Raw genomic sequence first — 23,439 nt, 5'->3', positions numbered from 1 at the left:
GGTAAGTGACTTTCGTACATCCCTAAGGGCTTGTCACAGTAACCATTTGGTAAACTGATTGTCTGTATCACCTTGCCATGTGGTGAGGAAACTCTTACCCCACTTTTGGGGGGGGGCAGGGGGAGCTGGATTTCTGAGAAGATACAGAAATGTGATAAGGTTTTTCTCACCACATAGTAAGATGACATGACTTAACCAAAAGCAATGCTCTGTATTCACCATCGATCCAGGCTGACTCAGAACATGCAGTGAAGCAATCTTGTGAAGGCTGACAGCATATATATACAGGGCCAGCCCTACCATTAGGGAGAATGAAGTGTACATGAAGTGTGCCTCAGGCAGCCCATTTTGATGTCATAAAAGGGCAGTCAATTGTCAGTTATTAACTTTGTTATTATTGTATTTTTACCACCAGGGATGAGAGGTGTTTGTGGGATTGCCTCATGTGCCGAAATAACTTGGCTTGCTTTGGGTACTATGAACCTTGATTTGGGGAAGGGACATTTGCTGCTCTGCCTCAGGCAGCAAAATGTCTTGGGCTGTCCTTGTAGATAGAAATATAATCATCATCATCAAGTTAATTTATGCCAATTTTCCAAATTATGTTCATAACAGTTCACAAGAACAATAAGCACATTGTCAATACAGAGGTACAACAAAAAATAGTCATAAATATATCAAACACATTTTGGAATATAATATTTATATTCACATTAGAGCAAGCTAATAAACACATTTTTTAAAAAAAAATCCCTAAACATAAAAAAACATTCCTTCCATAAATAAGAACAATCACACACACAAAAATCCACATTTAGTCCACAAACCTTCCACTAATCCAAATCACGATATCAGAAGCAAAAAAGTAAAATAAATCAGTATAAAAATGTTCCAATTCAAACCAATTAAATTCAAAGTGGCTGGGCATCAGAAGTGAAAGTGGAGATCAGAGACTAAAAGAGCAATCCTATGGCCCCTAGACAGAGTGGGGGGGGCATAGGATACTTCGGATTCCTGGATATGAGGTGGGAGACACCACGCCAACCTCGGACCCTGGAGTCTGAGTTGCCCTCCCCCTCTGTCTCCCCCTCGCAGGCAGCATGGAGAGACCTGTGCCAGCTGCCTCTCCAAGGTTGCAACAGTGACCTTGGAGAAGTAAAGGCGACATGCTGGTGGGCAGGGAAGGGAGAGTTTATGCCGTAACCCCAAGCCTCCCCACCCTCCTTCCCTGCACAAAAAGCAGGGAAACCACCAAACCATTGATAGTTGAGGGAAAAGGGGTAGGGTCAGGGGATGGGTGTGTGACCATCTGGGGAACCCAGAGGGCCGGAGTGGGAGCCAGGTGGGCTGGATTTGGCCCTTGGGCCTGAGGTTTCTCACCCCTAGATTAGATGACCTTTGAGGCTCATCTCAACTCTATGATTCCAACCGGTCAGAAATATTTTTACAGGTGAAGCTTAAAATCTGGTATTGCATTTCCTGCATCTGTAATTCGTATCTAAAACACAAAACAGCTGAAATGTGCATTATGTTTCCCTCACTTATTAGCAGCGATCACATATGCGCACAATATGACCTGAGCCTCCCGTAGATAGACTTTCTGGACATTTCCCTACATGATACCAGATATTAAAAGCTGCCCTCCCCACAATTTTCCACTTCTGTAACGTGAATGCAGTACTGTCACTGTCTGGCTCAGAACGTACCTACCCATTCCGTTTCCTATCCCATGCATTCCCACGTGTTCAACAACTACCAGAACTAGGTTCCCAAAGCCTGCCCGCGCCACCACCAGAGAGGCTGTGGAGATGGACGTCCGAACCTCCCTTCCTCCGAAAGCAGCCTCTCTCGACGCGAATGACAGTGACACGCGCTCGCGGTGGCACGTGTGACAGGAGGCCAAGAGGAGACAAGGAAGGCCTTCGGAAGAAAGGGGCAAGCAGAGCCTCGCCTCGCTGCCTGCAGGCGCCGCGCCGCGTGGACTTCTGCGGGCAGCAGCAGCAGCAGCAGCAGCGCCTCCCTGGGGGAGCTGCGGCGGGCCCAGAGTGAGAGGTGGAGCTGGCCGGATTGCACGTTGGGGGCTGGATCCCAGCAGGCTGGGCTCCCGGTGGAGGCGGAGGGGCGTGGCGCTGGCTCTCCGCCGGCCACCGCGGGCAGGCACCTGGGAGCCCCCGGAGCAGGACACAGGCAGGGCTCTAGGGGGTGGAGCTGGCTTGGTCGGGAGCCAGCGCCCCAGCGCGCCCTAGGCGTGGCGGACGGGGGTCGCCTCCCCAGGATTCGATCCGGAGGGCGCAGGAGATGCGGGTCAGGAGGTGAGAACAACCCACAAGGAGAAGAGGAGCAGCAGCGGCAGCCGTGGCCAGACGGGGAGTTCGTCGCTCTTACCGCCGCCGCCGCCGGGGCCAAAGCGGGAGCGCGCGGACGATCAGACCATGGAAGGCGGCTGCCACCCCCAGCAGCCGCCGCGGGAGGAAGCGGTGGAAGCCTGGCTGGATGATCACGGGGACTTTACGCGCTCATACTTCGTTAGGAAAGCCACGCGGTAAGAGCCGCGGCGAGGGGAGCGCATCCTCCCGCGTGCCAGCAGCGGCGGGCGGGGCTGTGGGAGGCCAGGAGGGAGTGCGGGGGGGGCGCGTTTCTCCCCCTCCCCTTGGAAACGAAGCCGAGGCGAGCGGCGGCCGCGAAGAGGGAAGCGACCAACAAGCGGCCGCTCTGTGTCGGCTCCCGAAGTTCCGCATGCAGACGAAGTCTCCTGGGCCGCTCTGCGGGGCGAGCCACGCCGTCGCTTTGCACGCGTGCTTGCCCAGCTCCCGTTCGGGCCTCTCCCCGCCTTTGGCGGCGGGGGACCTCTCCCTTCCGCGCCTTGCTGAGAGAGTCCGCTCGGCGTGTCTTGCAGGTTCTACCCCTCACAGGACAAGAACCGATCTGCGGTGACCGGGCTTCTTTCCCACGCGCGCTCGAAATAACTTTGAACCGTTTGTGGAGGGCGCGCGTTCAGAGTCTCTCTGCCAAAGCGAAACCTACCGCCCCTCCAAAAGCCCTGGTGCTTTCGCGCTCTTTTGGACTACAGTGATCATCAGCCTCCGTCACCATGGCCAGTAGTCGGGGGTGATGGGAGTTGTAGTTCAAAATATGTGGAGGGCGCCAGATTTTTTTGGGGGGGTCTGCCTTAATGTTTAAAGGGTCCAACTTTTGTTGAGATGTCCGTAGCCCCCACTCCTCCTTCAGTTGAGGCAGAACTCTTAAGCACGAGCCCACCACGAGGGCTGCACGCTGGACTGGCTGGGACGGCCTTCCGAGTCCACGTGCATGGGAATGAGCTGCACGCACCACGAGTGTAACTCTTGCACACTTACATGGCAGCAAGGCCCGCCCAGTGAAATCAGGGGGACTTATTTCTTCTGTAAGAAGGGAAAATGTTTAGGTTTGCACTTTTGTTTGGAGCAAGACGCGTTTAACTCGGTTGGTTGGGGTACTTTCGAGTCAACGTTCTCAGCTAAACGTGGATCGGGCTGCAGTGTTGTGCAGTCTTGGGAAGTTGGGAGGAAATCCCATTTAATTTCCAGGAAAGTGGAGTGGGACAGAGCTGTAAATCTGCTTTTGTAACCAGCACGACTCATAGAATCATAGAATCATAGAATAGTAGGGTTGGAAGGGGCCTACAAGGCCATCGAGTCCAACCCCCTGCTCAATGCAGGAATCCAAGTCAGAGCATCCCTGACAGATGGCTGTCCAACCTCGTCTTGAAGGCCTCCAGTGTGGAGGAGCCCACCACCTCCCCAGGTAATTGGTTCCATTGTCGTATTGCTCTGACACTCAGGAAGTTTTTCCTGATGTTCAGCCGGAATCTGGCTTCCTGTAACTTGAGCCCATTATTCCGTGTCCTGCACTCTGGGATGATCAAGAAGAGATCCTGGCCTTCTTCTCTGTGACAACCTTTCAAGTACTTGAAGAGTGCTATCCTATCTCCCCTCAGTCTTCTCTTCTCAAGGCTAAACATGCCCAGTTCTTTCAGTCTCTCTTCATAGGGCTTTGTTTCCAGTCCCCTGATCATCTTTGTTGCCCTCCTTTGAACCCTCTCCAGTTTGTCTGCATCCTTCTTAAAGTGTGGTGCCCAGAACTGGACACAGTACTCCAGATGAGGCCTAACCAGTGCTGAGTAGAGGGGAACTAGTACTTCCCGGGATTTGGAAGCGATGCTTCTATGAATGCAGACCAAAATAGCATTTGCCTTTTTTGCAGCCACCTCACATTGTTGGCTCATATTCAGCTTGTGATCGACAACAATTCCAAGATCCTTCTTGCTCGTAGTGTTGTTGAGCCACATATCCCCCATCTTGTAACTGTGCATTTGGTTTCTTTTTCCTAGGTGCAGAACTTGGCATTTGTCCCTATTAAATGCCATTCTGTTGTTTTCTGCCCAGCACTCCAGTCTATCCAGATCACTTTGAATTTTGTTTCTGTCTTCCAAAGTATTAGCTATCCCTCCCAATTTTGTGTCATCTGCAAATTTGATCAGCATTCCCTGCACCTCCTCCTCCAAGTCATTAATAAAAATGTTGAAGAGCACTGGGCCCAGGACTGAGCCCTGCGGTACCCCACTCGTTACCTCTCCCCAGCTTGAGAAGGTCCCATTGATAAGCACTCTTTGAGTCCAATTCTGTAGCCAACTGTGGATCCACCGGATCGTTGTTTCATCTAGCCCACATCGAGCTAGTTTGCTCATCAGGATATCATGGGGCACTTTGTCGAAAGCTTTGCTGAAGTCGAGGTATATGATGTCTACAGCATTCCCACGGTCTACAAGGGAGGTGACTTGATCAAAAAATGAGATCAGATTTGTCTGGCAGGACTTGTTTTTGACAAATCCATGTTGGCTTCGAGTAATCACGGCATTGTTGTCAAGGTGCTCCCAGATGGATTGCTTTATGATCTGCTCCAGAATTTTCCCAGGGATTGATGTCAGACTGACTGGTCTGTAGTTCCCAGGTTCCTCCTTTTTACCCTTTTTGAAGATAGGGACAACGTTAGCCCTCCTCCAGTCATCTGGCACTTCCCCCGTCCTCCATGATTTCTCAAAGAGAATAGACAGCGGTTCTGAGAGTTCTTCTGCCAGTTCCTTTATGACTCTAGGATGCAGTTCATCTGGCCCTGGAGATTTGAACTCATTCAAAGTAATGAGGTGTTCCTTGACCATATGCCTGTCGATCTCAAGCTGCAATCCTGCCCCTTCAGCCTGTACTTCGCCTTTGCCAGGGGGGTCATAGACCCTCTTTTGGGAGAAGACTGAGCCAAAGTAGGAATTGAGCACCTCTGCCTTTTCTTTGTCATCTGTTATCGTTTTGCCATCCTTATTTAATAGCTGAACAACCATTTCTTTCCTCTGCCTTTTACTATGCACGTAGCTGAAGAAAGCCTTTTTGTTGTTTTTAGCATCCCTCGCTAACCTCACCTCGTTCTCCGCTTTAGCCCTCCTGACGCCATCCCTGCAATTCTGTGCTACCTGCCTGTACTCTTCCTTTGTTACTTGGCCTTCTTTCCACTTCCTATATGTGTCCTTTTTTGTTTTCAGGTCATCCCTAAGCTTTTTGTGAAGCCACATTGGCTTCTTCTGTTGTCTTCCACCTTTTCTTCTTGTTGGAATTGTTTGTGATTGTGCTTTGAGAATTTCCTTTTTTAAAAGTTCCCACCCATCTTGGACTCCTTTTCTCGTTAGCGTCGCTTGCCATGGGACCTTACTGATCATTGTTCTGAGTTTATTAAAATCAGCTTTCCTAAAATCCAGGGTACGCGTTTGACTACACTCGGCTTTTGCTTCCCTTAGAACCAAGAACTCAAGTACAACATGGTTGCTTTCCCCCAGAGTTCCTGTAACTGCTACTTTATCCACTAAGTCATCTCTGTTGGTTAGGATCAAGTCAAGGATAGCCGATCCTCTAGTTCCTTCCTCTACTTTCTGTAGGAGGAAGTTATCCGCCACACAAGTCAGGAATTTCCTGGAGGGGCCATGTTTTGCAGAATTTGTCTCCCAACAAATATCGGGGAAATTGAAGTCCCCCATTACTACTACATCATGCTTCCTTAAAACATTGGCTATTTGCTTTTCAAAAGTTTCATCCTTGTCTTCTCCTTGATTGGGTGGCCGGTAGTAGACTCCGACCACCAGGTTCCTTTTATTCTTTGCTCCATTTATTTCAACCCAGATGCTCTCGATGGGGCTACCAAGCTCCTCCTCCTGTATTTCTGTGCAGAGATATGTATTTTTCACATACAGTGCAACCCCACCTCCCTTTCTGTTCCTCCTGTTCTTTTTGAACAAGTTATATCCTTCAACTGCTGTATTCCAGTCATGAGAGTCATCCCACTAAGTCTCAGTTATACCTATCAAGTCATAATTTCCCTCCTGTATTAAGAGTTCAAGTTCGTTCTGTTTGTTTCCCATACTCTGGGCATTAGTATATAGACATCGAAGACCATGTGCTTCATAGTCTGGCTTTCTTCCTAAAAGACTCGCAGAGTGACTGTGTTTGCCCTTCAGCTTTTAGTTCCAATGAGCCTTACCGACTCACCTTTATTTTAAAGGCTACCTCTGGGTTGTGTGTGTGTGTGTTTAATAAAATTCTTTTTAATCACAGCCCCATATAATATAAAGGACACCCCGTATTTTAGGACATCCCGATAACAGTGATTCCAGGGGGTTACAAAAGTTTCTTGCCCTTTTGACAACCATTCGTTAATTGAAGGGGAAATTTGTCTTGCATTTGCCTGTTGTTGTTCAGTCGTTAAGTCGTGTCCGACTCTTCGTGACCCCATGGACCATAGCAAGCCAGGCCTTGCATTTGCCTGTAGTGATTTGCAGATTGCAACCAGCAGCCTGCTATGGGGGAGGAGGACGTAGGGAAAGGAGGATGTTGCGGGCGGGGGGGGGGGGACCTTTTCAGTGTACAAGGGATAAATTTCCATTGGGTGTAAAGAAGGATTGGAATGAGTGGCTGTGCTTCCATTGTGGGAAGTTCTCCAGGCAGGGCCGGCCCTACCATTAGCCAGGGTGAAGCAGTTGCCTCAGGCAGCAGATGCTGGGAGGCGGCAGCAAGGTGTTGGAGGAGACAGCTGTGGGCCATGCAGCCTGCTCTGCACCCAGTCTAGCTGGCTTTGTACATGGAATGGGAGGGTGCGCTATCTTGCATGACCTTCAGGTAACCTGCTCAGGTATACATGACCTTCAGGTAACCTGCTCAGTTCCACAGTTCTATGAGTCATAGAATCATAGGGTTGGAAGGGGCCTACAAGACCATTGAGTCCAGCCCCCTGCTCAGTGCAGGAAGCCTGATTCCCGGGCAGTGTCCCATCCGAGTACTAACCAGGGCTGACCCTGCTTAGCTTCTGAGATCAGACCAGATCAAATGCCTCTGTGTATAGGCTGTTAAAAGAGAATGAGGACAGCTCGGCCCTGCAGTATTGCCCAAGGGTTGCCTTATGCAGAAAGGGGAGATAGATCCAGTGAGGGCTGCTGTAAGCCATTAGCCATAACAGCGAAATTGAACCTGTTTTCGAGGCAGTATACCATTGAAAACCAGTTGCTGGAGGGGTGTGGGGTTCAACAAGGAAGAGCCAGAGCATTCATGCATTGCTTGTATCCCTTCTGGAATCATGAAGGCTGGCTACTAACCGTGGGAAACAGGATGCTAGATTAAGCCAGACTTCGTGTTCCTAGGGCGCAACCCTATGCATGGTTAGCCAGGAAAAAGCCCTACAACTCCCAGCCTGCTGGGAGTTGTAGGACTTTTTTTTCAGGCTAAACGTGCAAAGGATTGCGCCCTTAAAGAAGGAAGAGGGTGGGGTGGGGTGACCGTTTCAGCTTAGGACCCAGGGGAGACGGAGTTTCCTCACTTGGAAGCTCCTAAAGCGACGGCAGGGGATACGGCAGGACAGGCGCGGGCGATCCACACGACTCGCTGGCGTGAGGTTTGCAGCTCCGCTCTGATGCCGCGGGTCAGGCGAGCGAGCCCTTCGCGAGCGAGGCGCGGCCGCTTCTTCCCGGCAGAGGGCAGCGGCGCGCTACACGCGCTTCCAGGCAGCCAGGGCAAGAAGTTTTTTTTCCTCCCCCCCCCCCCACTCCTTGGTAGTCTCTCATCTGAGGGTGGGGTTTTGGGGTGGGGGGAAGAGAGAAGCGGGATGTTGCTCGGCAAAGACCTGATGCGGACATCAAAGAAGCTCTCCCGGGTCTCCTCCTCATCTCTTGTTTGACATGCTGCCTTTTGGAGACCACAAAGCGAGGTATTTCTCCTCCTCCTCCTCCTCTCACGTTGGGGATTCGCTCCTCAGCCCGCGGGGTTGCAGCTATTTTTAGAAGTGGAGTCAGCTTTCCCTTTTGGATAGTTTCCCTGTATACAGAGCGGAGACGGCGGGGATGCAAAGGGAGCGAGCGATCTGGCGGAAAAGGCGCCTCCCGGCCTCTCGGAGTAATACCTTCGGAGCGCCTCCGGGGTCGTCTCCTCGCTCCCTCCCCGGCCCTCTGCTGCGCTCTCCGGCGGCGTCGCCATCTGCTCCTGCCGCCGGCCGCTCTCCTCGCTTCCCAGATCACTTAACGGGGGATGGATGGGGTTTGAATGAGTTGGACGTGGCTGCGCCTCTCCGCACGGGATGGTGCGGTAAGACGAGAGGCTCTCATTAATTATTGACTCGCAGGTTGCACGGGTCACCGCCTTCCCGGAGTCCATCTGCGGCTGGCAAGGGGTTTTTCCGCCTCCTCCTGCTGTTCCCTTCCCAAAAGGGGGGTGGGTGGAGCAGGCACTCTCTCTCGCTCTCTCTCTCGCTCCCCCCCTCCCCAAAGCAAAATCAAACTGGGGATTTTAAAATAAAACCCTAGATGTTAGCGTAGGCGCCGTCGTACCTGAAATCCAGAACTTTTTGCTTGTTTAGAAGCCCGCGCCACCGTCTGCATTCCTGCGCGCAGTTTGGGTTTCTTAAATCTCACTCACGTCCCTAACAGTTGAAATGCAGCCTCGCTCCACGGCAGTATAACTGACGCTGGTTTCAGCGGAACTTACTTCCACGGAATATGTTTGAGACTGTATTGCGGGGGGGGGGGGGATCTTAGCCCATGCAAAACGGAGGAATGGAAATGGGGTACACCTGTTTTGAAAAACGCTGCTTCTTTGTATAAGGACATTTACCTTTAAAAATGCAGAAATGAATAAATGAAAATACCCGCCCCAGCGGCCAACTAAAAAAGAACTAATGGAATATTTGGCATGAGTTTTCAGAATACTTTTCCAAATTTTATGTAGTCATGTGCATAATACTGCCGTGTACTTTAGATTCTGGGGTCTGCAATACTGTTGTATATTTCATGCCCTTTAGTACACAATATGAATAATGATCTTTACAGTCTGCAGTCATTAAAACAAACGGGTGATTTTTGCCTTTGATTTCAGTTAAATGCAGAATGCACTCAGATACATTATGAATGGATACTATGTGATATATGCATATGCTTGGATGTACACAGTGGTGCCTGTGTGCCAAATACTGCTTTGTATTCTACATCGTGTATGATTATTATTTGGGTATGCAGCAAGCTTTGATTGGCGTATGAATGGATGAGAGTTTAGTTGCATAATCTGTGGGGATAATTTTTATCACGGAGGCTGACAGATACTGAGAGCACACTTCTCTGTTTCTTAGGCTGCAAACCTATACATACTTATGTAGAAATAAGTCCCATTGAACTGAATGGGACTGGCATCTGAATAGACATGCGTAGGATTGCACTGTTAGACTATTTCAGTTGTGGTTTGTTGCTGTCAGGGAATGGAAAAGATAATATTAAATATGGCCTTTCTTTCTAAAAATAATTAGAAGGAAGTCTTTACATTTTAAATTGTCTTTCATTTCCTCCAGTATTTCAAAATGACACGATAAGCTTTAGGTAATACTTTAATGTATTTACATTTATTTTGCTAGTTGAACTGGTTCAAAGGCAGATTAATCAACTAAAATGTATTTCCTATGTTGACAGCTGTAACAATAATAGTTTGGTATATTTTATATACTGTTACACATATTACTTACAGTACAGTATTATGTATTAATACTAGTACACATATTTTATGCATGAGCATATGTAATACCAATTGTATATGTTTTAAATACATAGGGTTTCTGATGAGTAATGCAGCGGTGTGTCCTTTGCAGGCTGGTTGTACTTTTGTCTAGATGTATATAATACTGACATTCTTGGACAGTTTTTTGAGGGGTAACAGGGAGGTACCATTTAAACTAGTTTTGACACACGGCAATTTATCAGGCTGACACACACTTCCTTTGTAGGCCGATCATATTCATGTTTCCTTGGAAGTAAGCCCTTCAGAGTTCAGTAGGTCTTATTCTAATGTAACTATGCATGGGATTAATTTGTGAAGCTCGATCTTATGCTTGTATACTTAGGAGTAAGTCTCACTGTGTTCAGTAGGGCTTGTTGTCTCTTCGTGCGTTCAGGATTGCCGCCTTAGAAATTGAAAGTAGTTCTGAACAAATACAGAAACCTATTCATATTAATAGTTAGGGGTGTGTTGGATTTCTTTCTTTAACCCATGGAAATGGATGAATAGTCATTTTTTAATGCTGGGAATTATTTTGTGTTGGTGGTAAAGGTTTGTAAAGGGGCAAAGGTTATATAAGGAATGCAGTGCCATATTGTGGCATAACCAATGTCTCCTGTTTTTGACTTGTTTGGAAACTACCTTATAATGGTATACCATGAGTTTGGCATTACAAAAATACATCATATTCGACAGAAACTGAGTCTTTATAATGTGTTTTATAAACTTTTATCTGTGAAATGTAGAAAGCAGTTTGTCTTTTGTATAGCTGTCTGCTTGTTAAAAGGTGCTTTCCCTATCTTATATCATCTTCTAAAACTATAATGCTGCATTTTGTATTGTTTTCATATTGAAGTCATGGTACTACCATGGAGCAAGTGGTTTGCATACTCTAATCAATGCATCGATATAGCACAGGGTCAAAGCCCTCCTGGCAAGGTACCCTATTGTCCTGGCCCAGGAATACTCAGCAGCTTAGATAATCATGTTAGATTTGTGCGCTTCTGAATTCCAAGTTGATTAACTGGATGGATGGTTTATGAGACCAAATTTGTCCACATATTCTGATAGCAACAGGCTTAATTATTAATGAAAACAGTTTGGTTAATCATCTTATTTGGATGAGATGCTGGGAAAGTACATTTTGGCTGCAATACTATACCTGCTTACTTGGGAGTAAGTCCCACTGAATTCAGTGGGACTTACTTCTGAGTAGACATATAGGATTGTGTGTTAAGGGACAATACAGTACAGCCAATTTCATGTTAAGGGCTTCATTTTGTCAATTTATCTGGTTCCCAAAACAGTTCCTTATTCTGTTTATACAAGTCAGGGTTTGCGCAGATAGGTAGCCAAATCAGCAGGTGGCATAGGGGACTGGAAAATCAAAAAGATTAGTTTTCCGCAGTGTTCTCCTCAGGCATGCAGAATGCATTTTATTTAGGGATTGGATGCACTGTCTCAACATAACTGGCCTCTTCCTGTTATTTGTACACTTAGTTAGGATGCTTCATTCCGCACCAGTCCCCTTTCTGTCAACACAGAAGGATACTGAGGGACCAGCACAGGTTGTTCTGTGTCCCTTAATTAATTCTCCAAAAACCCAAGATTTTTATCAATGTTTCTGCAAAGAAACTGGAATTTCATAGTAATATATTGGTGCCTGCCTCATGCACAAGATTGTATGCTGGTTACTTAAGTAACCCCATGTTAACACAGTAACTTCTACCCCATGGCTCCACCCATTCACTAATAGGAATGAGAGCCCACACATTTTGGACAAGCATGCACTGAAAAGGTGGGAAAGATCCTGCTTTTTAAGTTCAGTTCGTGTTTAATATTGGAACAATCACATGTTGTTTATAAATTATATAGAGCCATCAGCATCCATGACATTTTACACAGAACAAGAAAACTTACACAATAACCTAGAGACCATCTAGCTGTGAGTCCTGCAAGACCTGGTCCCCACTTTTCTGGCTTATTACACCTGGCCTGGGAGGGTGGAGCCCTGTTCTGCTGACTGACTCCAGCTATAAATGTTGCTGCCCCTGTGGTTATTTTTGGTATTTGGATTTATGTATTTCTCCTTGGTTTGACCTTAGGATAATAATTATTGGATTGTTTAATCTTACTGAATATTTCGTAATGTGAGATGTTTTAATGTGTATGATTATTTAAACATTGTTATAATTTGTAACTGTTAATTATTTGGAAATGTTATATCCTATTGTGCAAGTTTTCTTGATATTGTTGTAAGCTGCTTTGAGCATGGCACTGCTATGGAAAAGCAGCATACAAATAAACTGATGATAATAATGACGAAGAACTTATAAGAAACTTGCAATTTAGAATTAAAGAGGAAAGAAAGACTTATTTTCCCTGTCTTCTCTCCCTATTCCTTTTTCCTTGAGTGCAGTGTCTTTTAGATTGTAAATCTAGGGGCTGTCTTCTTTTATTGATTATTTGTAAGCTGCTCTGGAGTCTTTTTGGATAAATACATATACAATTCAACACAAAGGAGGAAGGAGAGGGAAGCTGGGCTAAAGAGGGAAAGAATACAAAAAGCAGAGATCTCTGTGTTGACCATAAGAAACATTCCAATATCCTTAGTAGTCTAATACCTTTATTAGGCCAACCAAAGATCACAAAAATGTGTAAGCTTTTGAGATCTCCAGATCTCTTCATCAGGCAAGAAAACCTGTTACAAAAAGCAGGGATGTGAGTGGGGGAACTGACTGGATGGTGAAGTCACAGTGTGAGTCTATTTCACATATTTAGATTTAGTTATAATCGTCATATTGGTGACGTAAGCACTATACCAGAGGCTGGTAGTTAATTACATTGTAACAGTACTTTGTTTATGCGTAAATAAAAATGTGTGAAGCCCAATCCTATGCTGGTTTATTCGGCAGTAAATTCCACTGTGTTCAATGGGGCTTATTCCCAAGTAAGTATCCTGCATGCACTTATGTGGGAGTAAGTCCCATTGAGCTCAGTGGGATGTACTTCTGACTAGAGATGCATAGCACCTCACTTTTAAGTGTCATTGAGTACTCAGCCTCAGAATATGCTATTCTCACTTGCACTTCTATAGGAAAGTGGTATAATCTGTTTATCTGCATGACAATTGGAAGTGATCTCATTGAGGTATCATTATCCTGATTCTGTGCATGTTTACTCATGGGTAGGTTTAATTGTATTCATTGGGGCTTTCTCCAGGTATGAGGGGGAATTGCAGCTTTAGATTATAACATTAGAATCACCTTAGTGTGGTCTTCAAATTACACCTTGAGCCTGGGGTGGAGAAATGTCTGCCGTTCTGAGCTGCCGTGTTGTGTTTTGTTGAACAAAACACAACACGGCAGCTCAGAACGGCAGACATTTCTCCACCCCAGGCTCAAGGTGTAATTACAGTACAAGGTTGTCATTACAGTAGATAGTGTAATACCTTTAACTTATTTCTCCCAAAGAAAGAGCGTCTGCATTGTATTTATATCAGAGTTGTACTGAAGCTCAGACTGTATAAACATATGAGGCATGATCCTTCCCAGGCACTACATGTATAGAAGGGTTTGTCTATGCACAGTGTTGTAAAAGCACAACAGACAAGAAGTCCGATCAGCTGCGCTCAGTAACAGACTGGATTGAGCCAGCCACAGGCCTTCCTTCTTATCGAACAACCGATCGTTGGGACTTGGGATTTTAAAACCCCCACTGTGCTGGATGTATAACTAGTTCCATGCACATAAAGACTGCGAAGAACCATGCCAAACATTTTTAAAAGTATTCAGTGAGTTTATGGAACAATTATTTTACATTATTAAAACCTTAAGACCATTTTTTATTTGAATCCCATTTTTCTTTTATAAAAGCTATGGGAAGTATCCAACATGACATGGCCACTTATGTCAATGTCATTGTGCCCATGTAAAGGACTTCTGGTGTAATACCAATAGCATTAGCTGATCTGACAGGTTTTCTGGGAATCCCATTTTCCAGCGAACACTATTGGCGTTGCGCTACAGGTCCCTTGTGCTTGTGCAACATAATTTATGTTAGTGCTCGTGTCACATTGGTTACTGCCCTGTATAAGAACATATATTCTTGTGGACCTTCAGATGTGGTTGGACTGCAGCTTCCATGAGCCCTAGCCAGCATAGCCAATGGTCAGGGATGATGGGATTTGCAGTCCAACAACATCTGGAGAGCCACAAATTGCCCGCTCCTGCTATATAAGAGCGTAAGAAGAGCTGTGCTGGATTAGAACAAAAGCCGATATAGTCCAATATTCTGTTCCATCAAGCAGCACGTGAGTGCAATAGCACTTCCCTGGTCCTGTTCCCCAGCAATTGGTATTCAGAGGCATACAGCATCAGTTACTGTATAGCCAGGATTACTAGTAGCCATTGATAGACTTATCCTCCATGAATTTGTATAATCCCCTTTTAACGGTGTCTAGGTTGGTGGCCATCATTACATCTTGTGGTAGTAAACAGCATAGTTTTCACAATGCATGTTCTGAAGAAGTACTTCCTTTTACCTGTTCTGAGTCTCCCACCATTCAGCATCATTGGAGGAACCCGGGTTCTAGTATTATGAGAGGTCTAGTCTCTACACCATGCATAATTTTATAACCTCTATCATGTCTCCCCTCTTTACTCCTTTCTAAGCTAAAAAGCCCCTAACGTAACTTTCCCTCATAGGGGAGTTGCTGTATACCAGGGGAAAACAACCTTTTTACATGGTGGGCACATTTTGCAATTTGAGAAACTGTCCTGAGTGTCACCAAAAAATGGCTGCCATAGGAGGCATGGCAAAGGACCTACCCAAAAGACTGGGTATAAGGCAGAGATGGGATCTGGGCCCCAGCACACTAAATAACTCCTTTGAATGCACAGTTTTCAGCACCAACAGAAATCTATTTCTTACTCCAACTGCTGGTAAGAAAATGTGTTGATTTAAAAAAGGGGGGTAGGGCACTTTGATGGGCACCAAGAAAGGTGTCCGGGGTGCATTGGAGCCCAAGGGCACTATGTTGCCTACTGCTGTAGTCTGCTGTATAGCATAATTGAATTAATGAGAACAAGTGTGGTGTAGTGGTTAGAGTGTTAGACTAGGACTCATGAGATCCGGGTTCTAGTCCCCACTTACCTGTGAAGCTCACTGGGTGACTTTGGGCCAGTCACTGACTGTCAGCCTAACTTTCCTCACAGGGCTGTTATGAGAGTAAAATGGAGAGGAGGAGGACTATGTCAGTCGCCTTGAGTTCCTTGCTAGAGGAAAAAAGGTTGGAATGTAATAATAATAATAATAATAATAATAATAATAATAATAATAAAAAGATGATGATGCAGCTTCATAAGAATTACACCACGAATTGAGTTTTCTTTGCAAACTGGATCTATTTTATTGCATGTTTAGCATATCCTCCGGATGTGAGGCAGGGACTGTTTTGATATGTATATTTCTTTTGCACAACTACTGGGCAGGGGTGGGTTGGTTTGCCTGTTTTTTGTAAAAAGCCCACTGAGATCTGCAGGGTGCACAACAGTGTAATCCTGGATCTCCAAGTCAGGTCAATATAACTTGAGCCGGAGACGTTTCTGGAGCACTGTGACCTTGTCGTCTACTATGGCATGGCCTGGACTTGGTCTTGAGTGCCATGGGCCATTGAAACCCTGACTCAGCCAGTGTTAAAAGACCACACAGGGTGCAATCTTATGCATGTTTAGACAGGAAAAAAGTCCTACAACTCCCAGCATTCCCCAGCCAGCACGACTGGTTGGGGAATGCTAGGAGTTGTAGGACTTTTTTCCTGTCTAAACATGCATAAGATTGCATCCTTAGTTTTTTTAAACTTCTATTTCCCACCTGTAAATTGGGGGTCTTGCCCAGTGGATGCAAGGTAGCACCCAAAGACTGTCCACTGGAAGTGATGAACAGAAACCATTTCCCTTTATGAGTTCTGCCAGTCATTAATGTTTTCTCATCTTAGCTCGTAAAATAGATGGTCAGCATTGTGCAGAAGTGTAGGAATGCCATTAGTATCCACGGATGTTCATTTCTGCAGTGAAAACAGCTTATCCCTTCCAGCGGATGAGTGTCCCAGATATGCTGCTGGGACTGAGAATATATTTGCTGTTTTTATCTGGGATCTGCATTTTACTTGCTTTGGGACTGAGAAGGGAGTGCAATTTGGAAAACCCTTCTTGTCCCAGGGTCTACAGCAGAGGGCAAATGTGCCTTCCCTGCACAGTCTCATCCATCAGTGTTTTTTTCTTCTTCCCATATTGCACCTTAGTCTCATGAGTGGATATGCCCCATTCACTTAAACAAGGAGCAGTGATCTGGATCTGAAAGGCATTGTGAACAACTGGTCCCACTTTGTACAGTCAGGGCCAGAAATATTGGAACAAGGATAACTGTTTTGGCAGTTGGCCTCTATACACCACCACATTGAAGTTGAAAGGAAACACACCCAGATGGGAGCGAAGTCAGGACTTTCAGCTGTCACTGGCTGCCCTTCCTGTATGCCACTGGCTGCCCTTCCTGAATGGTTAGTGCCCCACTTTTGTCAAACCCTTTGAATTACAGCTGAAAGTCCTGACTTCGCTCCCATCTGGGTGTGTTTCCTTTCAACTTCAGTGTGGTGGTGTACAGAGGCCAACTGCCAAAACAGTTATCCTTTTTCCAATATTTCTGGCCCTGACTGTATATTCTACTTTTTCCCTCTTGCAAAGAATCAAAGGTGGCTTACATGAATCTCCTCTCCATTTTATCCTCACAACAACCCTGTAAAGTAGGTTAGGCTGAGATCCAGTGACTGGCTTAAAGTCACCCAGTGAGGTTCATGACTGAGTGGGGACTAGAACTCAGATGTTCCAGTTCCCAGTCCAAGTTTGTGGGCATTTCTGCCCATCCCTACAGGAAGGTAAGAATGTTCCCAGAAAGAAAGGGATTGGGTTTTGCACATCCTACAGGGGCAAATAATTCAGCATCAAAGTCCAAACTGAACTCATGTCAGAAGCAGGAAGACTGTAAATTGCATGTTAATAAAATATATCTAGGTATAAAATATGCATCAGTAGAATTGATGCTAGGTTACATCTACTCAGTACATCACCCTTCTTCTAATGTGAAATGGGTTCACTTTACAGTAAAGCTGCACACGCTTGAGGTGTGTGGCTGTTGATTATTAGTTACCTGATAGCTCAATTTATATTCCATGGAAATTTCTTTTCAGTAATGGAGAAGTTTGCTCTTTAAAGACCCCAAATAAACTTCCCAATGAATTATTGCTTTTGTCTGTAATGATCAAGTTCCAGATCAAGAAATATAGGTCTTGCCAAGATGTGTCTGCTTAAGAATTCAGTCCCTTTTATGCAGGCAATATTCCTTGTCTCACTCAGTGCTGAAACTTTCAGCTAGTTTATAATGGCTGTGGTATTAATAATTCCAGCTATGCAGAATCATAAGTTTAGCTTTATCAAAACATTAGATGAATATAAAAACCATGAGATTTCGATGTATAACATACATGTACAGTGCAATCCAATGTTCTGGGTTTGTTCTGATGGACAGATAGAACTTGTTAGTGAACAAGATGTTAGTGGGTTGTTGACATTTAAATGTGTTTTTAAGTTCAAGCCTTTTGTCACACGTTTTTAATGTTTTCAAGCTTTTCTTTGCAGCCATGAGGACTAGAAACTTGGGGAATTCAGGAATTTCCTAAAATGCCCTAGGTATTGCTTCCAGGGAAGCCCTGTTTTACCAACTCCTGTTCTTTGTTGTTTGCACTTGAAAATGCAATTTGACGATCTCAATATGAGCAGTGTCATGAAGGGAGATAAATTTCCTACCCAGAACTATCTTCTATTTAGGGCACTGCTTAATGAACCCCATGCATGGTTCGTCACGCACGAAAAATGTCTCTATCAGTTTTATATGCTTGACAGGAAGTCATAATTGACAGTGGTTTCCTAGTGCACGGACATGTGTTTTTGTCACATATGACAAACAGATGGGGGAATTGACAACATTGCCTACACATAATTACTTTTATGTGAGAAATTTAATATTTGCTACATGTATACCCTTCCTTTTTACCAAGGAACGGAGAAGTTAAGTTTTGTGTCACATCAGTCCTCTGAGGTAGGTTAAGCTGAAGGGACAGTGACTTGCCCAAGGAGAGTCACAGCTGAAGTGGGGATTGAAATTTAAGTTTAATATGTCCAAGGACCAATGCTCCATCCTCTGTATAAGCATGTGCTTATACAGTTTGTAAAATAAGCAGGAGGCTAAATCTGTGTCATAGAAATGGCCATTTTATTGCAGGCTCTGAAAAAAAAATTTTTTTGGCTTCATTCTACCTTTTCCCATCTCTGATCAATCTCTTTACTAAGTGTTTTAGCAGGTAGTGACCCCATAATTACAGTAGAATTGCTATGTAATATAATAATGTTCTTCTTCCTGCTGTAAACCTTGGGTATGAAATAAATGCACATGATGAATGATGCAATATTTTTTATGTCCTTGGAAGATGTAAAAGAGGAAGTCCAGTTCTAACCAACTACCACTTTCTTCTTTTTGCTATGTAAGATTGAGGATTATGCAACAGAAGCATATGAAATCCCATTGATAGGTTTCACAGCATGTTCCTGCTCTTGCTTTGACTGTTGGCAACGTTTCTGCTAAGCCATAATCAACAGAATCGTTTCTTTCTACAAAGTAAACTCCAGGCCTAGGACTGAATGTTGGTGCACGCAAACCATGTACATGTTTGCTTCTATTAATATGTGGCTTTTGAGATTATCAGCTTTCCCAACCTGGCGCCCTCCAGATGTGTTGGACTACAACTTCCATCACCCACCAGCCAGCATGGCCATGGATGATGAGAATTGTAGTCCAGCACATCTGGAAGGCGCCAGGTTGGTGAAGGTGAATTAACTCAACTTCAATTTGGTACATTTTTGGTAGAGTACTATTTACTTGCAGGAGAAACGAAACGGGGCGGGGGGGTGTCACAGTGTGTGAAAGAATATGACGCAAAGGGTTATTCTCTACTGTGAGCAGGATTTTGGTATGCTTTGTCCGTTACTCAAATAATTTGCCTTTTAAATTGTTTTATCAGCAGTGTAGTTTGTGTTTCAACTGGACTGGACTGGACAGCCCTTAAAATAGAGGATGCCTTCAAATAAAGAAGAGCTATCCTTTGATAGCCCTTCAAAGACTGGACTGTCCTGCTCCGCCTTCTTATGGTTCTTTATCTTTATATCCGACTTGGACTGTACAGCCCTTCAGATAGAGGACTGTCTACTGTAAAATGGGACACCTGGCCACCCTAAATGCAGTGTATTAGCAGGACTAGAGGATCAAACCAGTGAGCTAAAATGGGAAGGCAGTGCTCTAGTCCTTCTTGGAGGGGCAATCTCAGAAGGCGGTACTGGGGGATTCGTGTTCGATGCCGTGGCCATTGCTCTGTGGTGTCCTTTAGGGCTCCATCTTATCCCCCCATGGTATTTAACATATACGTGAAACTGCTGGGAGAGATTGTCCAAAGTTTGGGGGTTCAGTGCCACCAGTATGCTTATGACACCCAAGTCTTCTCTCTCTATTCTATTTAAATCCAAGGAAGCTGTTTTGGTTCTGAATCAGTGCCTGATGTCGGTAATGGACTGGATGAGGGCAAACAAATTGAAGTGTAATCCGGACAAAGCAGAGGTGCTCCTGGTCAGTCAAAAGGTAGATCAGGGAATAGGGATACGGCCCTTGCTGGATGGGGTTGCACTCCCCCTGAAGAGTCAGCTTCACAGTTTGGGTGTAGTCCTAAACTAACTCTCGAAGCCAGATGCCCAGATTTCGGCAGTGGCCAGGAGTGTGTTTGTGCCACTGAGGCTGGAGTGCCAGTTGCGCCCGTTCCTACAGATGTCCGATCCAGCTGTGGTCACGCATGTCTTAGTTACATCCCATTTGGGGTACTGTAATGCAGTCCGCATGCGGCTACCTGTGAAAACGTCAGCTGGGCCAGAATGCTATCGTCAGGCTGTTGACTGGGTCTGGTTACAGGGAGGACATGACTCCCTTGTTACAACAGCTTCACTGGCTACTGGTCTGTTTCCAGGCAGAATTCAAGGTGCTAGTTATGACCTATAAAGCCCTATACAGCTTGGGACCAAGCTACCTGAAGGACCACTTTGTCCCATACAAGCCTACCCAGTTCTTTAAATCTTCAGGAGAGGCCCTTCTTTCAAGACTGCCATCTTCAGAGGTGTGCTTGGTGGCAACACAAAAGAGGGCCTTCTCGGTGGCCGCTCCGAGGCTGTGGAACTCCCTGCCAAGGGAGACTAGGTTCTCTCCTTCTCTGCTGTCCTTCTGCTGGCAGGCAGAGACCTTTTTATTCAAGAAGGCCTTTGGCCTGTAAGCAGGTCTGTTGGGTTGGATGCTGTTTTTATTCTGTTAGTGTTGTGTTTTTAATTGTGTTTAATGAATTTGTTTTATCGTTGTTTTAATCAAGTTTTATTATTGTTTTAATCAAGTTTTATTGATAATCATAAGCTGGTTTGAGTGCCATTTGTCTTGGAATAAAGGTGGAGTACAAAACAAATAATTGAATAAACTTTCCCCACTTCCATAATCTGTCATTCCCTCATGGAAATATTCAAGTTGACTTCTATAGGACAACTCTTAAGTCTTGTTTTGCTTTTCTGATATTTTGAGCATGGGATCAGAAGGCAACAAAAATAGCAGACTAAATAAATGTGTATGTTTGCAGTCTTGACCTTCATATCCCTGTGGTTTTACTGTGCTCCTCCTCTCTGTATTAACAATGAGAAATCCCTTATAGGGCTTGACTACTATTCTTGTATCCTAGATAGCTGGAAGTTAAGCTGTACAAGTTAACTTGTTAGGTAGCCGAGAAAAACAATCTAGCATGAGGGTACTTTTTTGGTATTCTCACTTTAACAAACAGATCACACTGTTTGCCTTATTTAAAAATAATGCTAGCAGCAGGCGAGAATTAAGCTGTTGAACAATCCTGTAGAAAACAGCCTTCCCCAACCTGGCGCCCTCCAGATGTGTTGGACTACAACTCCCAGCATCCACAGTCAGCATGGGGAACACTGACTATAACTTGGATCTGTTTACATCAATCTCCTTAGGTGCATCCTTGTTCATAACGTTATTTTAAATTAAACAGAAGCTTTCTTTGCTTCCTTGTTTTGAGTGCCTCTGCGGACATTATCGGACACAATCTACTGTATAGTGCAACTAGTGCATTCCGCCAGATCAGGCTTTTGATGAACACATGTTTCTTGTGGAGGAGGCTGTTTGGAAAAAGAAGGGGACGATGTGTCAAGCTATACACCTAGCTTTCTATATTGTGACCCAAATGAGTAATACCCGGATCATAAACATTTGCACTGGTGTATCTGGTTGCAAGTCTAGTACATCACCCATGTAATAGGCCTGGCCCAGTGTCCTTCTGTGTTGTACTGTGCTCCTATAGTATTTATTAATTAATTTTCTATACCACCCAATAACCTGTTCACAAAATTGAGATTAAACCATAAAATACAAGAACAATAAAACATAACATAAAATCTAAAACAAATGAAAACAAATTATTAGTAAAACCAACGGCAGAGGAGAACAGCAGTGCAAGGCTATAAAAAGCACTAACACATTTTAAAAACTGTAGAACTAAAAAGCCTGGGAGCACTGAAAAGAGCACAGTGGAGCGTGATCAGTCCAATCCAATATGTAATCAATACAATCCATCCTAATCCTTTAACATTCTGCTACAACTTGATTTAGGATTAGGTTGTAAATATTAATGTAAAACAAAACAGAGTATATTACCTACTGACTAGGCACAAGGAATGCAATTTTATCCCTGCTCTTAGGTTAGCCAAGTTGCCTTATTCCTAATTGTTAACAGACATTGAACAGTTGTAAGCATCGTTACTAGAAAGCTGGACTGCACTGCTGTGAGAAAGTAATAGCACATTGAGATAAAAGCATTCCCTTCTTAACATCTGCTCACTTAAAAACCAGAGCTAGCTAATGGCATTAATGTAAAGGTCAAAACTCACAGCAGGTGAACATCTCAGGACAGGTTCTAATGCGAGGCAAAATCTGCTTGAAGCTGCAATCCTGTATGCACCTACCAGGGGATAAATTGCACTGAACTCAGTGAGACTTGTTTTTGAGTAGGCTTGCATACAATGGCACTGTGAATGGTGAAATGTCAATAATTGTTATGGATCACTTGAAATAATCATGCTTTATACCAGGGGTGGGGAATTGTACTGGACCCAGCGGCCACACTGCCACCTTCCTCCCAAAGTCCCCATGGGCCAGATATTGGGGGGTGGGGCCCTGCTGTTGACATCAGAGGCAGGGCCTTGCCCCGGGCATCATTATTTCCCAGCCGAAGTGCTGGATGGAGCTCTTACAGTTGGCTGTTCGGTCAGGGAGTTGGCTTCACTTGCCTTCATTTTGAAGGAGGGGAGGCAAAGGGATGAGTGCAAGCCTAGGTTAGGCTTGTTCCCATTATGATAAATAATGGTTTATCATGACATACAGCCACAATCTCAGGGTCCAGCTGGGGGAAAATGGCCTAAAAACATGTCATAATACTAGAACCCGAGGTCATCCCATGAAGCTGACTGGTGGGAGACTCAGGACAGATAAAAGGAGGTACTTCTTCACACAACACGTAGTTAAACTATCAAATTCACTTCCACAAGATGTAGTGATTGCCACCAATTTGGATGGCTTTAAAAGGGGATTGGACAAATTATGGAGGAGAAGGCTATTGATGGCTACTAGTCCTGATGGCTCTGTGCTACCTCCAGTATCAGAGGCAGTATGCCTATTTACACCGGTTGCTCGGGAACTTGGGGAGGAGGGTGCTACTGTACTCAAGTCCTGCTTGTGGGTTTCCTGTGGGCAGCTGGTTGGCCACTGCGTGAACAGAATGCTGGACCAGATGGACCCTTGGTCTAATTGTTCTTAACAGCCTGTGGAGGTCATGCACGGGAGAACCAGCATGCATCACCCTCTCACCTGCCAATATCCATCTCCAAATTATACCCTCACGTTAGCACTGTAAGACAAACAGTGTCTTCAGACTTTAATCCCAGAGTAGAAGAATAATTCAAGAGCAACTACTGTGTGTCTTAAGGTGGAGATCAGCACCTTTCTGCATTGAGTTCAGAAGTTCAGAAATTACTCATTTGTGTAATGCACTAAAAAAAAATGTTTGGTAATGGCGATGAAACCTCTGGTTTGGCTGGGGTGATGTGATCCTGTAGAAATATTTATAAAACTG

General features: G+C 45.0%; 1 protein-coding gene across 15 annotated transcripts in view; it reads left to right on the top strand.

Annotated features, from left to right (window-relative positions):
- Positions 1 to 1,767: 1,767 nt before the first annotated feature.
- PDE5A (phosphodiesterase 5A) overlaps positions 1,768 to 23,439 on the top strand; it is a 123,284-nt gene continuing 101,612 nt past the window's right edge. For 8 of the 15 annotated variants that reach the window (XR_014792053.1, XM_084855928.1, XM_084855920.1 and 5 more), the window contains exon 1: positions 1,768 to 2,542. Coding sequence is in view for 13 of the 15 variants with exons in the window: in XM_084855928.1 (XP_084712054.1) it covers positions 2,433 to 2,542 (110 nt within the window). In the remaining 2 variants the exon portion in view is untranslated. The other 7 variants (XM_084855932.1, XM_084855923.1, XM_084855921.1 and 4 more) reach the window with 6 other exon arrangements.

The sequence above is a fragment of the Heloderma suspectum genome, chromosome 5 (assembly GCF_057233095.1).
Source record: "Heloderma suspectum isolate Gila_16-S chromosome 5, 16-S_ref, whole genome shotgun sequence".
In the NCBI taxonomy this organism is placed as follows: Eukaryota; Metazoa; Chordata; class Lepidosauria; order Squamata; family Helodermatidae; genus Heloderma; species Heloderma suspectum.
This window is presented reverse-complemented; position numbering and strand designations above follow the sequence as displayed.